The 14,872-nt window shown below is 41.9% G+C and overlaps 4 protein-coding genes across 4 annotated transcripts in view; 3 read left to right on the top strand and 1 right to left on the bottom strand.

The window, feature by feature from the left end:
• Positions 1-1,355: 1,355 nt before the first annotated feature.
• Positions 1,356-2,311, top strand: cldnj (claudin j). Its single transcript, XM_071905880.2, has one exon. It carries the CDS (start codon positions 1,356-1,358, stop codon positions 1,989-1,991), a length of 636 nt encoding a protein of 211 aa, XP_071761981.1. The 3' UTR covers positions 1,992-2,311.
• A 607-nt stretch (positions 2,312-2,918) lies between these two features.
• LOC139916885 (claudin-4-like) lies at positions 2,919-5,298 on the top strand. The gene has a single exon (XM_071905903.2). It carries the CDS (start codon positions 3,047-3,049, stop codon positions 3,716-3,718), a length of 672 nt encoding a protein of 223 aa, XP_071762004.1. The 5' UTR covers positions 2,919-3,046; the 3' UTR covers positions 3,719-5,298.
• Positions 5,299-6,188: 890 nt separating this feature from the next.
• Positions 6,189-9,232, bottom strand: sbds (SBDS ribosome maturation factor). The gene is made up of 6 exons (XM_071905897.2): positions 9,012-9,232; positions 8,625-8,754; positions 8,311-8,511; positions 7,283-7,447; positions 6,402-6,835; positions 6,189-6,368 (listed from the first exon to the last, which is right to left on the bottom strand). The coding sequence occupies exons 1-5, from the start codon at positions 9,137-9,139 to the stop codon at positions 6,707-6,709; spliced, it is 753 nt and encodes a 250-aa protein (XP_071761998.1). The 5' UTR covers positions 9,140-9,232; the 3' UTR covers positions 6,189-6,368; positions 6,402-6,706.
• A 286-nt stretch (positions 9,233-9,518) lies between these two features.
• Positions 9,519-14,872, top strand: part of tyw1 (tRNA-yW synthesizing protein 1 homolog (S. cerevisiae)) — a 71,129-nt gene continuing 65,775 nt past the window's right edge. The window contains exons 1-6 of the mRNA XM_071905895.2: positions 9,519-9,646; positions 9,916-10,043; positions 10,333-10,467; positions 10,945-11,046; positions 12,686-12,880; positions 14,235-14,522. Coding sequence (XP_071761996.2) covers positions 9,556-9,646; positions 9,916-10,043; positions 10,333-10,467; positions 10,945-11,046; positions 12,686-12,880; positions 14,235-14,522 — 939 coding nt within the window. The 5' untranslated portion in view covers positions 9,519-9,555. The remainder of the gene's footprint in view (positions 9,647-9,915; positions 10,044-10,332; positions 10,468-10,944; positions 11,047-12,685; positions 12,881-14,234; positions 14,523-14,872) is intronic.

Genomic DNA, 14,872 nt, shown 5'->3' on the forward strand with positions numbered 1-14,872 from the left:
ATGATTTCTCTATACTTTCTCTTTAGCTTCAAGTCATGAAACAAAAACAGACACTTTCTATATGGGCAGAAGATATTTAACACATCTGGCTTCAAATTTACTCCACTGTCCACCAGGATTTTGATTGTTTGTGAATGTTCAGATGTTTGCTCTATCTTTTGAAAATGAAGGGTTTTGACTTCAAAATGCTACATATCCATTTTGATAAAAAAAAAAAATGCTGCTTGGAAGTCATAAACACAGATGATTCAATACTCAAAAACAGAACTAATTTGTAAGCAAAAGTCTTAAGACGACTAACTTTAGTGATGGTGATAAAATGTTTTACTTTCATGCCAGCAATCATTTTGTAAAAGCAGGTGACAGTTTTTTTCAAATAGTGGCCATCTCATTTTTGGAATAAATCTCTTCACCTACAAGCCTGTAATCTCAAAATACATTTGTTGCCTCCAGTCATAAGCAATTTGTTAATTAATTCCTTATGTATTCCTTATGTATGTGTGATTTAGAAGAAGATAGCTTTGTTGTGCTTTCTGTCCCTGTCTTTGGGGACATGCTGCTCCCTAGTGGCGTTTTGCCTTCATGCACAACTCTGCCGTGTCACGGTCAGGGAAGTAAGTCTATCTAATGCTGAAACTATGACAAGCATCACAAAAATATTTATGATGGAATTTAAAAAACAAAAATCCATAAATGTTTATCTTATGACAGCAGTTACAGGAAATGACTTTGGCTTTACAGAAACGCATCTTGATGAGTGAATAATTGTGTTTTTAATGACATGGAAACGCTATAAGCATTAGCACTGTGTTGTTATGCCGACTGTCTTCAGTGCAAGGACAGCCATCTGGACAGTCTGCTCACATGGCAATGGAAGAGAATTTAGATGTTCATTTGTAAAGGGAAAGTGGTTTATTTGCTCCACAAAGTCTGATAGATGAATAATGGAATCAGCAGTGACCAGTTTAGAGCTGATGCAGTACATTAAATTTCGGTGATTAAAAACAGTTAAACTGAATGAAGCATATGGCAGAGCCGATAAGTACTGTGCTCTGCTTGCTGACCACTTTATTACACACTTCATTACACAGGTTAGGCAAACAACACTTAAACAATACTGAAATTTTAAGCCAAATTCATTGTGCATGAAATGTACTTTGAGGATAATGGGGTGTTTTAGTTCACCAGGTCTGTCAATTATGAACAAAGTGTATATTATGTATGTATTGACCCATGGAAGCCTAGCTGCCACGATGGAGCCAGATCACTGGGATCATAACGACATTATAAACTGATTTCCTGATCCCTGTCCTCTCTGTGCTCCTCAGGGTCTGAGACAGAGGGCACGGTGTCCCATGGCTCTGGAGGAGCTGGGCATCAGCCTGTCCATGATGGGCGTTGCCGGGACCATCCTGATCTGCGCTCTGCCCATGTGGAAGGTGACGGCCTTCATCGGCACCCACCTGGTGGTGATGCAGGTGTTCTGGGAGGGCCTGTGGATGACCTGCGTCAACGAGTACACGGGTCAAATGCAGTGCAAGATCTACGACGCCCTGCTGGACCTGTCGCCGGACCTCCAGGCGGCCCGCGGCCTCATCTGCATCAGCCTGGTGCTGGGCTGCCTGGGGTTCCTCATCTTCCTGCTGGGGGCGCGCTGCACCAACTGCCTGAGCCACCCGCGGGTCAAGGCCCGGGTGGTGCTGAGCTCCGGGGTCATCTTCGGCGTGGCGGGCCTCACCACCGTGGTCGCCGTTTCCTGGACGGCCAACTCCATCATCAGTGACTTCCACAACCCGCGCGTCCCCGAGGTGCTGAAGAAGGAGCTGGGGGCGGCCATCTATATAGGCTTTGTGACCTCCGGGCTGCTGGCCTGTGGGGGGGCGGTGCTGTGCACCAGCTGCCCGCCGCAGAGGGCCAGGTACCCCTCCAGTGGGTACACACTGGCCAGGACACCCACAAACAGCGGCTACGCCATCAAGAACTATGTGTGAAGGGAGCAGGTGGAAAACACACATCAGGCCAGGTGTTTGAATACTGAAAAGACATGATGTCAGAGTATCTGTTACCGCATTAAGATAAATGTAATAAACGGTATGATATAATATCATTGGCATGGATGTTATATTTAGCCTACTCAATGCATTCTCTGACCAATACAGCTTTAAGTAATTGACATTGATCTGAACATTCAAAATGGCTATCTGTCTAAATGAATTATCAAGTGGAATTCCCAGGTATCATGAAGAATTAATGTGTTGCCAATGTCCTAATAGGTTTTGAACTATAGAAATCCTGTTGTTGAATCTGCATATATTTTCCATCCAGTAGAAAAATGTGTTGTGTTTTAGTAACAATGTTTAGTCAAATTATAAAAAGAGTACATTTGTCACATTTCTAAAGGTTCATGTGCTTTTGTGATTTGCCTCAAGGAATTACGAATAAACATTTTAGTATAAACATGTGCCAGTTGCATCACTATTCTGCAATGAGAAAGGTTATGGCCTAGAATGAGTCTCATTGTTGTTTGGGATAGCGTCACCACCCAGTAGCTCCACAGAGAACCCGAGAAGTGAGCTGCACTGGTATTGTGAAGACACACATCCCAATATCACAAAGAACTTGTGGCTCTTTAAATTGAGTTTCCTCTCATAAACAAGAGCCAGTGGCTGAAAAGTCAGAGCACAGTGGCATCTTTGTTTTGGTTTCTCAACAGAAACTGAGAGAAAGGGATTGTTATGAAACCATGGCAGAGCAAACAGAGGGATTTCCCTTCTCCACCCAGCTGCGGAGTCGATCCACGCCTGCTTCTTTCCATGAATACCGGAGAACCGGATTTGCTTTCAACAGACATGCAAAAGAGTCACACACACATACACACACAAAGTTTTTTTCTCTCTCTCTATCTCTCTCTGACACACACACTCACTCGCTCACACATGCACGCACAGGCTAAAACAACACCCCACCCCTCTGCGCTCCGCTGCCAGCTGTTTCTGGTTAGGCAGCTCGGCCTGCAGTGAAGAGGAGGAGCGGGCAGGCCGGAGTCATGGAGCGGTGGCTGGAGCTGGCTGCGTTCGGCCTGGCCGGGACAGGGTGGCTGTGTGCCATCCTGACGCGCTGCCTGGCCCTCTGGAAGGTGAGCGGCACCGTGGACAACACCACGGCCACTCTGCCCGCCTACTGGGACGGGGTATGGCTGGAATGGGACCACTGGGACTTAGCCCACGACGGCAGCCTGCACTGCTCCTTCTACCAGTCTCTCATGTCTCTGTCTGGAAGCTTCCGGACGTGGAGAGCCCTCATCATGGCAGCCATCGGGGCCGGGGCTTTTGCTGTGGTGATCGGCGCGGCGGGGGCTGTGTGGTTCCCCAAGCGCGGCCAGGTCAAAGTGGTTTCTGGTGCTCTCTTCGTTTTGTCCGGGATACTGATGCTGGTCCCCACCGTCTGGACGTGCCATCACACCAGCCAGCCGCTGGAGGGCGCCGTGCCGCTGCGGAGAGACTGGGGAGCCGCGCTGTACCTGGGATGGATCTCCTTGGCTTTGATGCTGGCCGGAGGGGGGGTGCTCATGACCAGATGCCCCACCTTTGAGGAGCGCGAGGGGTCCGAGGAGAGGAGGAACCCTGATACAGAAGAGGAGGGTAACCACCCGCTGAGCAGCATCCACAGGACTACATTCACACACAGCCAGTATGGACGGAGATCAGAGGCTCTCTGAGGGGGTCCAGGCTCCTGCAGGACCCAGATGGGACTGTGATGTGTTTAGTGTGAGTGATCAAACTGCAAAAAATATGTGAAATGGGTGTGGATAGACTTAAAGATAGAGGTAGAAGTCTGGACATGTTGAGTAATGATGCACTGGCTAATTTATAGTGTTTAAAAAGCAGTAGGCCTAACACCAAAAAGCACATATAGAACTTACTTTTATTAATAGGGACCTTTAATGGACTGACGTTTGCATCTCGTTTTGCTGTGTTTCTTACATTTCTATTACATTACATTTATTACATTTATACTGAACTTAACATATAAAATTACCACATTGTCATACATGCAGAGATAACAGGAGAGAGCTGCTGCTCTGTTTACTGATCAGCACAGATTCGAAATGTAAATGTAATACTGAATAGGGCTGCATTTTATTAGGTTTTTTTGATACTGATAATTCTGATACTTTAAATTCAATTGCTTCAATGCTTTTATGGGTGTCTTTATTTTCTAAATAACATTTGTATACTGCTTTTGTAAACGCAATTAGACCATAATTGATTCCCTTAATACCCTACAAACTAGTAGAACCAATCCAACATGTTAAAGCCTTTTGATACCTTTTGATACATTATGATGCCTTATGACCTAATATTGATACCAAAAAGACTGTACAGCACTTGCCCTATATGAGAGTAATGACATTTGCTTAGTTTGTTGAGAGTGTCAAAAATGTTTACATCTGAGTGGAATTCATTTGAACAAATGGTATTGTGGAATAAAGCATCAAGCATGACTTGGATTACAAATTATTCATTAATATATGTTTACAACAATCACTTGATTATGAAAATTCAAGTGGTTTTAATTGCCTATAACATGGACCTGTTGAGCATGACTACATGGCATGCAAAGACACAAAGAACACTTTTATGTTAATGAATAATCCAGATGGACCTCATTACTCAAACTGGTCAAAGCCTTTCTGGACATGATACACTAAAGGCAATTTGAGTTGCTAAGCAGAAATTTTGAAACCCCTTCCATTCATTTTCAGGATTTGCCTTTTAAAAGGAAGATGAATTGTGAGGGAAAAGTAGAAACAGCTGATGATAATTGTTTTTGTGGTTAAATGTGTAATCATGCAAATAAAATGGTGTGCTCAGAGATTCAGAAGGTTCCAGTGTTAGACAGGGGTATCAGATGAGGCTGGCCTCATCAGACCCCTGTTTGCAGATCAATACCAGTGTTCAGAAGGTTATTCATTAGACTTTGACAGTCACTTTCCTGAATAAAGAATACTGAATCCAGAAGGTGCAATTTCACTTTGTCCTGTTCAATTTTACAATGGAAGTCAAAGGAGAAATCTGATGGGAAAAGCTCACAGAAATTTGCACTTTTTGTAGTTTTGCATGTAATGATTGGATGATTACTTTCTATTTTCTTTGACTCCAGAAGGACTGAATGTTATCCATAAATGAATCACATATTCCATACTGTGCTTGAGTGTTGTGATTGAGAGTTGACCCTGCATCCTGAATTCCCATTAAGATGTAATGGACCTGTTTTTGGCTTTGTTACAAATAAAGATGATAATACAAACATTTTTAAAGTAAATCATTTCCCCAACACCCTCAATACAATTTGGGTAACACATAACATCAAATATTTAACAAACTGGTTTAAGTGGGGGCAATTCAACCCAAATTTAGAGAGGGGGTGAATACTTTTACAAACTGTTATTTGAATTTTATATTTTCAATTTCTTTTTACTTTTATAGAATGTTTTGCATAGAACTCAGAGACAAAAAATCCCAAATAAATGCAATCTGAAATCTCTTTAGAGCCCAAGGTAATGTGCAACAAGTCAAAGAGGCTGATTAATCGTTTGAGCAACTGTCTATAAATTTTGCCTGGGATTAACACAACACTGCAATGATGTGATACTTTGCAGGAATAACAGGGTCCTGCTATTAATCCTAACAGGCACTGACAGCACTGACTGCCCCTGTTAATAACAGATGCTGTAGGGTGAAACAAGAATTTACCAGTCCACCATTTTTCTAGTTGAACTTGAACAAATCGCGGTTACTCTATTTCTCCCTGCTGGTTAAACAGTAGGGCTGCTATGTCAATTATGTACAACAAAGTCAGTAACCCTTCAAATTACAGGCCATTAACTATGCAGTAATGACTGGAAATAACTAAGTAATTTCCAAGTAAAATAGATGTAATAACTCATTATAACATTAGAATGACTGGTAACTACTAAGTAATATACAAGTAAAATGTGCAACTGGGTAGCACTGGTATCATGTAGAGGCAGACGTCTGTCTGTTGGGTTTGTGAATACACACAGGCTCTACATGTGCAGCTTACTATACCAGACAATGTGTGTCTGAGACAAATCACTCTGTACCAGTCGTTGTTAGCAAAATCACTGTGAATAAAACAAAAAGAAAATAGATGGTTAGATAGTTAAATATTTATTTGAGCACTCATTTCAATATGACAAAATATAAATTATTGGGTTAAAGAAACTATCCATAAAATAGGGATATTAAGCATGATTACATGGCACACAGAGTAAAATGGAAGGCAAAAACAATTGCTGATGAGTAATGCTGATGGTCCAGTGATACTAACTTAAAAACACCTAGCTTTTCTTTTTTTTTAGCTTTTTTTTTTTTAACCATGCTTTTCAGTGAATAAATGAATACAGGCCATCTGAACTACTAACTGACCTGCAGGTTAAGGTATAACTGCTCAAACTTCTTTTGAAATACATTCCTCCCTATAATTGCAAGTTGGGCAGAAGAAAATAAATTCTTACAGAATCTTTTCAGTCAAAGAATTCCTTTATATATACAAAGGCTGGGAAACAGGAATGGCTATATTGGTATAAAATAGATCTTAAATATCAGTCTTTTAAATGAGTTTGCAGTTTGTGTGCCATGGTGGTGGCCTTTAGTGTGTTAAAGGGCTCTGGGTGGTTGGGTTACTCCAGCTTCTCGTCTCCCTCCTCCACATCCTTCAGACTGAGGACCTCCAGGGAGCCTCGGCCTTTGGTCTCGCAGCGGATCAGCTCATCGATCTCCCTGAAGCAGCCAGGATCCACTAGACAAACCTGGGAGTGAGGAGAGGGGAGGTAGAGACAGAGGGGGAGTATGGGTATGGATTAACACAGACAGAATAGGAACTGAAAAAAACATGGGAGAGAAAGCAACAGTGTCCACCGCACTGGCAGATACATCTCACAATCACCAAGCAACCAGTAAGATTTTAGAAAGACCAGACCTTTAAAATCGTGGTTGGCTACCAAAATGGCCGGTAGAGCAGACAAACTTACCAGTAATTACCAGTTATTCTAATGCTATAACTAGTTATTACATCTATTTTACTTAGATTTTAGAAAGACCAGACCTTTAAAATCACGGTTGTCTACCAAAACGGCAGGTAGAGTAGACAAACTCACCAGCTACAGACAAGAATTACTAGCATTTGTCTGGTATCTTGCTTTAATTTCCCACCCTGCATGCATTCATAGCCTGGAAAATGTGTCAACACCCCTCACCATTTCCAGCTCCTCGTCAAAGTCTTCGCTCTCCACCACCTTCAGCAGCGGTTTGAGCTTCTCCTTCAGCCTCTTGCCCTCCTTGGCCGGCAGCACCAGCCTCAGCCTCATGTGGGCCCTCTGGATCTGCATGGACTCCTTCAGCTGCCGGATCACCTCCAGAGCCTGGGGACAGGGGAGACAGACAAATGTGTCAAGATCATAAAACAGGATCATTATCCCCTATAATGAATGTTTTACAATGTCTATCCTTAATCACATTTTTGTGATCAAAGGATAAACTACTGAACAAATCCCCGGGAAATAAAGTGTAAACATCCAAGATAGAGACTCTTACAGCTTGCATATGTAATGTGTAAACTTAATTTTGCCAGCTTCGATTAGGACTGCATCAGTTCCAAAATGTATTTATTTCATCTAATTTACTTATCTACTTTTCTCGATCTAATCATTACCTTACTAGGCATATCGATCAACAACAAATTTTTATTACAATGACGATCTGGCAAAACCCAGTAGGGATTAAACAACAAAACACATGTGGTGTTTCTGCTCTGCACTTCCCAGAGATCACGTCAATCAAACCGTGTGGGCGGGGCTTGGATTTTCTGTTGATGAAGTTTGAGGTTTTTTTAGGTGCCGCTCTTTTTATTTTTTATTTATCTGTTCAGCCATGGTGGCTATCGCTGCTCATGCTAACTACCCAGTTCTTCTTCTATTTATTCCAAACAAACCGGAAATGTAAAACGCATCACTTCCTGTGTACTAGAGGATTTTTCCCAGGAAAAGCTGCCAGACACCGGCTGTTTAGAACAGACAACGTTAAAGCTTTCATGACCTGGATATAGGTTGAATCACTTCTGTGATATAAATATCACACATAATTACTTTAAGCAGATTCCCTCTATAACACAGCCTTGGCTTCAGGAGACAGTGATCTTACAAACTTCTACAGTGTGCACAGCATTAATCCTTTGTGTTGTTTCCAACACACAGGAAACAAACTGAAGTGAAATGTAGCTCCTCACCTGCTGCTTAGTGCTCTTGTTGGCCTTAACTGAGTAGTGGATGTCCTTCATTGCCCGCTCGATGAGATTGACTGTGTACGGCCTCTTGGTATCGGGGTTCACACACTTCTCTGCCACAATAGTCGCAATGTCCCTGAACATCGTCTCCAGCTGACTCTGCCTCTCCTTGTCTGACACCTGCAGCTCTCCTTTAGCCAAGATCTGTCCAAGGAAGAAACAAATCAGAGGAATAGTCAGGAAATGATACTGAATGCTGGACAGGTCTGTGGTGGCAAATGTTGAGTGAGTAAGAGTAAGAACTATTTGTTACTTACTTGTTTACAGATTTCTGTCAGATCATCTGTTCCAAAAGCTTTGGACAAGTCATCTTTCTTCGCCACCTGACCCTTGGACACATTGACGAAAACAGAGTTTGTCTGCAAAACCTCATCCAAGTCTTTCTCTCTGGAAAAAAACAGAACATACTTGGAAATTCAGTTTGATCTCGTTGAAATGTAGTTGAAGGACTGTAACGTGGTGAAAATACTGGCAGACTAACTAGTTGTGGGCTTAACTAGCTAGCTAACGTTACCAGTTAGCTATCAAGTTAAATCAGCAAATGTATGTTGCTTGTAACACATGAGAAACGGGTTATCTTGGTAACCGGTTACATTAGTCAAATCGTTTCAACGTCATGTTAACATTTAGCTAACGTTACTCACGCTCCTGATCTCCAACTCATAACTTTGTTTTTGTAGCAGGCGATTTCAAATCGTTTCCCTCCTTTCTTCATCCTCACCACCGCCACATTGGTCAGCCGTATTTGATTTGTTGGCGTGAATATAGACATGTTGAAGTTTAATAAGACAGAATACTCTGTCTACGCAGCTAGTTACAGGTAAATGTGAAATTGCTGTCAGATTACAACAGTCGTCGTTGTGCTGTGAGTGTTATAAATGAGTGTCCACTCTGAAACAGAGACATGAAACAAACGTTCCGCTCCGTTTTTCGATTCTATCCTCGGTTCCAACCTTTCAAATCAAAATAAATCGCTTTTTTGACGTGAAACAAGAAAATATTATTTAGCGTACTATGTCTTCGTTAAAAATAAAAAATACAGAGGAAAAAAGTACTCAAAGTCACAAAAACACACAAAACTACACTTCCCGGCATGCACATCGGGCAAACAGGACAACAATATGGTTTCACACGGCAACAACTGCTGAAGACCTCTTTGACACAAATATTAGTTTCGTTTTGCAAAATATGTGCACCAAAATACTGCATACTGTGATGCAGGGTTTCTTCGTATTTCTTTTGCATTTCATAAAGCATGTGTCTTCGTCGGACACTAAAGGTGAGTTTATTTGAAATCTAAGTGGAATTGTAAACGTTAGCCTGTAGTAACATTGCTATGGCTAGCAGGCTAGTTAGCCGCCTTTTATTTGCTGCAGGTGAATTGAGCTTGTATCCTGTTAACCTGTTGCGTGCTGCTGTGCAAAGAATAAGATAAGCATTAGCCTAGCAAAACCATAGCAGAGCCTTTTGCATTTGCATCGTAGCTAACCCTAGTTAACTTCCTCATGTATCTCACAACAATAATATTGCATGTTACTTCCCTTCCAGTGTCAAAGAATGCCCACAGTCCCAGTGAGGGCTACTTCATGTCGGTATGGCACAACAGACTGTACTTGTATTCAGCCGCTGCACTTGTCTTTGGGATCTGGTTCTCTGTGAAGATGGCATTTAAGAAGGTAATCTGTCACTTGCTGATGTGTGGGCTCCACTTATTGCCTGGTGTATTTGTTAGGCTTTATGTGATATTGTGTATATTGCACTGTTAATCTTTTCAGAGGTGCTGAGTTTTGACACTGGCCACTGGTATGGAGTTGCAGTTTCTGAAAGCATTAAATACTCTTCACGTTTCCAAATATTGGAGACCAACTGTGTCCTTCCATGAGAAGACAGCTGTGTGTGTGTGTGAGAAGACATGCCAGGTCTTATGTCCTTTCATGAATTGTCTTCTTCTGTTTGCTTTTTTAGAAAAGCTTCTCCAACCAAGTTGGCCCGTGGCTCTACAAAGCTGTGAAGGAGAATGGCCACTCTGTGGAGAGAGACACTGTGGTTCATGTCTCAGGAGTTAAAATCTTCTACGGCTCACAGACTGGAACAGCAAAAGTATGGATTTTGTTCTCTGAAAACATAAACATGCTCAGGATGATATGGTGATTCTATGATATGATGTTACATACAGTAACACAAACTAAAAGTGAGCCTGCATTTATGAAGCTTTTAAGAATAGTAGTATTGATCTGGGGTTACTACCCATGTTGCATGACCTTATAGACTTCACTGCGACTTAACATGTCACTACATACTTACTTTTGGCTGTTTGTATGGAAATTTAGTAGCTCAGGGCTTGTCAGCAGAAAAGAAACTCCCACACCAGACTGTAAAAAACACTCAGGTTTATACACACAATCAAAAGAGATAAATAAGCTGTTAAAGGAAGCAATAAGCTGTAAAATGTAAGATTGAATTTATGATTGATTTGTTCAAGGCTAGATAGATTAGCGGCTGATAAACAGTGAATTGTAAAGATATTCTAAGATGTCTTATAAGAACTAACTGTGATTCTCACCTTGACTTGTCCAGGGCTTTGCAAAAGAGCTGTCAGAGGAGGTGAAGGCTTTGGACATACCAGCCGAAGTGATTGACATGCAAGACTATGATCCAGATGACCAACTGGCTGATGAGGTAGGCCAAGTCATGGGAGCCAAATAACGATTTGGAGTAAAATGACGATTTGCATTTTGACAAAATTTTGCAGCAGTTACAACTCTTATGTGGCAGTTAGTCCAAATTAAGCTTAGGGGTTTAATATTTTATTTAACTAGATTCCTCTCCTATTTGAATTTTATACAGTTACTGCCACATGCAGTTCTAAATTTTTTTTCAGTTTGGTAAAGTAGAGCTCCATGCATAGAACTGACTTTTGAGTAATTACACAAATACGACATCACAGGAATATTTTGTTAAATCTGTCGTCAGCGGCTCTAACTCTTGCTCTCCTTACTTTTGGTTGCTTGTAATGTTGGTGACACAGCTTATTCTGCTGTTGCACTCATTGTAACTTACTTTTTAATAGCATCAGCTAAATGCCAAAAATGTAAGATGAGGACACAGCAAACTTAGCCAGTCTACTCTCTGTACAGACTGCACTTTGTGGCTGGTTAGTAATCCAGGAAGTCAAGCCTCGACTGCACTCACAGTAAGTCGCTCTGGAGTGTCAGCTAAATGTCTGAAATGTAAATGTAAGTACACAACAACAGGCAACGTGATTTAACGGGGAAGGTAATCCTCAGGAAATGCTTTATTAGAATAAAGTTAATCAGAGTGGAATAAATCACGACTGACATTCACTGAAAGCTTACCAACAAAACAGCCAAGTAACAAACCACAAGCAGCCTCAGGTTCTTCTGACACTGTTACGCTCCAGTCCAACTTTTCCACTTCATTGTCCAGTGATTCAGTTCCTCAAATAGCTGGCACAGAGGACAGACGCGCTAAACAAATCCCGCTCAACTGAGGAAAGATTGATTATTTTCATCAACGTTGCAGTGCATTGAGAAATGAATAGGAGATTGGCTGGCCGGTACACAGCAGGAGAGGAAATTGCTATTTATTCAATAGGATAGCGATACAGTTTTTGGTGATGAAAAATCTCGCCAAGAGAAATGACCACAGGCAGCAGCCGGCCCCTAGATTCAGTTGTAGACGCTCAGTGCATTGACTCCCACTGGCCAGCCATCAGTCAAGAAGACACTCTCTCCTGAGCAGCGCAGACCCAGCTAGACATGAGGCATGATAACCGCCTCGGTCCGGCAGTTTCCTGTTCATTTACAAGGGGCCAAGGAGAGGATGTGTGCTTCATATTTCACTTTAGTAGTCCCTTTGTAGCTACTCTGAGAGTGATTTATTTTCGCCTGTGTGCCGGTGAATTGGTTTTCTATTAGTCTGCTGTCTTTTGTTTTGAAATATCAGCCTTAGAAATAGACTCGTATATTTGATTGTATGTAAACATATATCATGATTTTAGTTTTCACAAATAATAATTGTTGAAAATTTTTTCAGTAGTTAAACATGATCAAGATGTTGTTATAAGATCCCAAAAGTGCATTTAAATTTTTTTTTCCTCACTTCAGAACCATTAATTAATTCGATTATTGTGATTAATAATCTTGTTCACAATATCTATCAAAATGATCGAGGTCATTTCACCTATAATCATGCAGTCCATCTTACAGATCATTATTCTCCCTCATTCTTTGCTGAAATGCCCTAATGCATTGTTTCACTAATTCCTCTTGTCCGTTTTGATCGTTTCTCTGCACAGTGCACCAACAAGTCGGTCTGCGTGTTTCTCTTGGCCACCTACACTGACGGACGGCCCACGGAGAACGCTGAGTGGTTCTGTAAGTGGCTGGAGGAGGCGTCCACCGACTTCAGATATGGGAAGACTTACCTCAAAGGCCTGCGATACGCCGTGTTTGGTCTGGGCAACTCTGTCTATGTTGGCCACTATAATACGGTGAGAAAGCTTTCCATCTTGAAATCCATCAGTGTTTTTGCTGATCTGATAATCCTCTTCAAACCTTAGTCTGCAGTGTTTTTGACGTTATCAGTTATGGGCATCTATATACACAAAGAAGGATAAGAATTCAAAGGGGTAATCTCTTAAGTAATCGCTGAGCTTTATTGACCCCTATTGGTGACTAGTAGGAATTGCAACAACATTGATAGAACTTAAATCCTCCTACACAAGTCTCTGGCAGTTAGATGGCTAATTTTCATCTGTAGCCCCTGGCCAGCTGTTAAAAATGACTACCTAGAATACAAGGCTATGGTGGCCTGTAATTGACACAAACAATAAAGTCTCATTTTCACAATAGAGACGAGTAAGCAAGCTAATTAAAGCAGAGATCCAACAGAAACGTCTAGTGAAGAGGCAATATATCATCATGCAAAATACTGTAATAATAATACTACTTTTTTTTTTTTTGGGCTGTTTTTTTTTGCCTTTGTAGCTGAAATGTCTTGTGACCTCGTAGCACCGTGACAGTTGAAAATGCATGGGGAGCAGGTGGGGGGAGGAGACTGGGATTGTCTTGAAATGCCAGTGGGGAGTTTTTGTTCCAAAAGGGAGTGCAGGCCAGAAAGTGAGTTTTAAAAGCCAGACATCTCAGCTCCTGCTGAAGTAATCATTGAGTCACTGGTATCGATCAGCAACCCTATTAAACCCCCGCAGATATATTAGGATCATTTTGTGCTACGGGACAGTAAAGATCTAATTTATTACCCCCTTTAACTCAAAGTACAGGTCACTTTCCTCAGTTTACACACAACAATAAACCATTTGCAGCTTTGGATTACATTTAAACATTGTGTGTAGCTGTAACATTATTTCTATGCTTATGTATCGCAAGTGCAGCAAAGTGTTGAAATCCAAATAATCAAAGCATCCAAAGCTACTAGTCAGGTGACTGTAGCTCAGCAGGCGGCAGCATATTCCAGTTCCAGACTGGACTTCAAATCCACAGCTAAATTATTGTTTACCAAAACGTCAACTTGGGTGAATGAAACAAAAGGCACTCTTCTTTGAAATTCTTTAAAAAGCCTTTATTTTCTCATCTAGGGACATTTAAATACACTTACAACACTCCAAAGTGCTTCAGTATTGGCTTCATTTTTGAACATGAATTGTTTGAAGCTCCCTGATGAAGGCCAGTGGCGAAACACTTTGCTCCATTTTTGTAACACTCTCTGTTTTTCTTCTCTTTTCTTCTTCGTTCCAACTATTACTATGAGTTCTCTGGCAGAATAAGCCAAGCACTTAACCCCATTCAGTCTTATTTAACCCCGCTTCTTTTTTTTTCCCTCTCCAGGTGAGTAAAAACGTGGACAAGTGGCTGTGGATGCTGAGCGGCATGCGAATGCTGACCAGGGGAGAGGGCGACTGCAACGTGGTGAAGAGCCGTAACGGCAGCGTCCAGGCAGACTTCCTGGCCTGGAAGGTGAAGTTCCTGAACCGCCTGCAGGCGCTGGCCAAGGGAGAGAAGAAGAACTGCAGCGGGAACTGTAAGACAGGAGGCGGCTCCTGTAAGAACAAGGGGAAAGACAGCCAGGGCCAGACAGACGAGGAGAAGGCAGCTCCGCAACACAACAGCTCTGAGGTAATGGAGGAACAACAATGCATTTAGCTCTGTATTGTGTTAGCACGGCACACTGTGAACGCTGGACGACACGGGTTCAAGCCCCTGTATCTGCCCTGCTGAAGTGTCTTTGAGCAAAACACTGAATCCCTACCAGCTCCTGGAACGCTATTCTGTAGCTGACCCTGACCCCCAAAAATGTCCCTACAGGGATCAATGAAGAGTGATGATGATGATTTCTATTATTGTTGTTATTTCATTGGACGGAGAACTATTGATAGAGCCGTGTCCGTCAGTCCATCCGTCAAACATGATATCTCAGGTTTTGACCAAACTTGGAAGAATGATGCATTTTGGCACTATTCTGGCAT

This window comes from Centroberyx gerrardi, chromosome 6 (genome assembly GCF_048128805.1).
Source record: "Centroberyx gerrardi isolate f3 chromosome 6, fCenGer3.hap1.cur.20231027, whole genome shotgun sequence".
NCBI lineage: Eukaryota > Metazoa > Chordata > Actinopteri > Beryciformes > Berycidae > Centroberyx > Centroberyx gerrardi.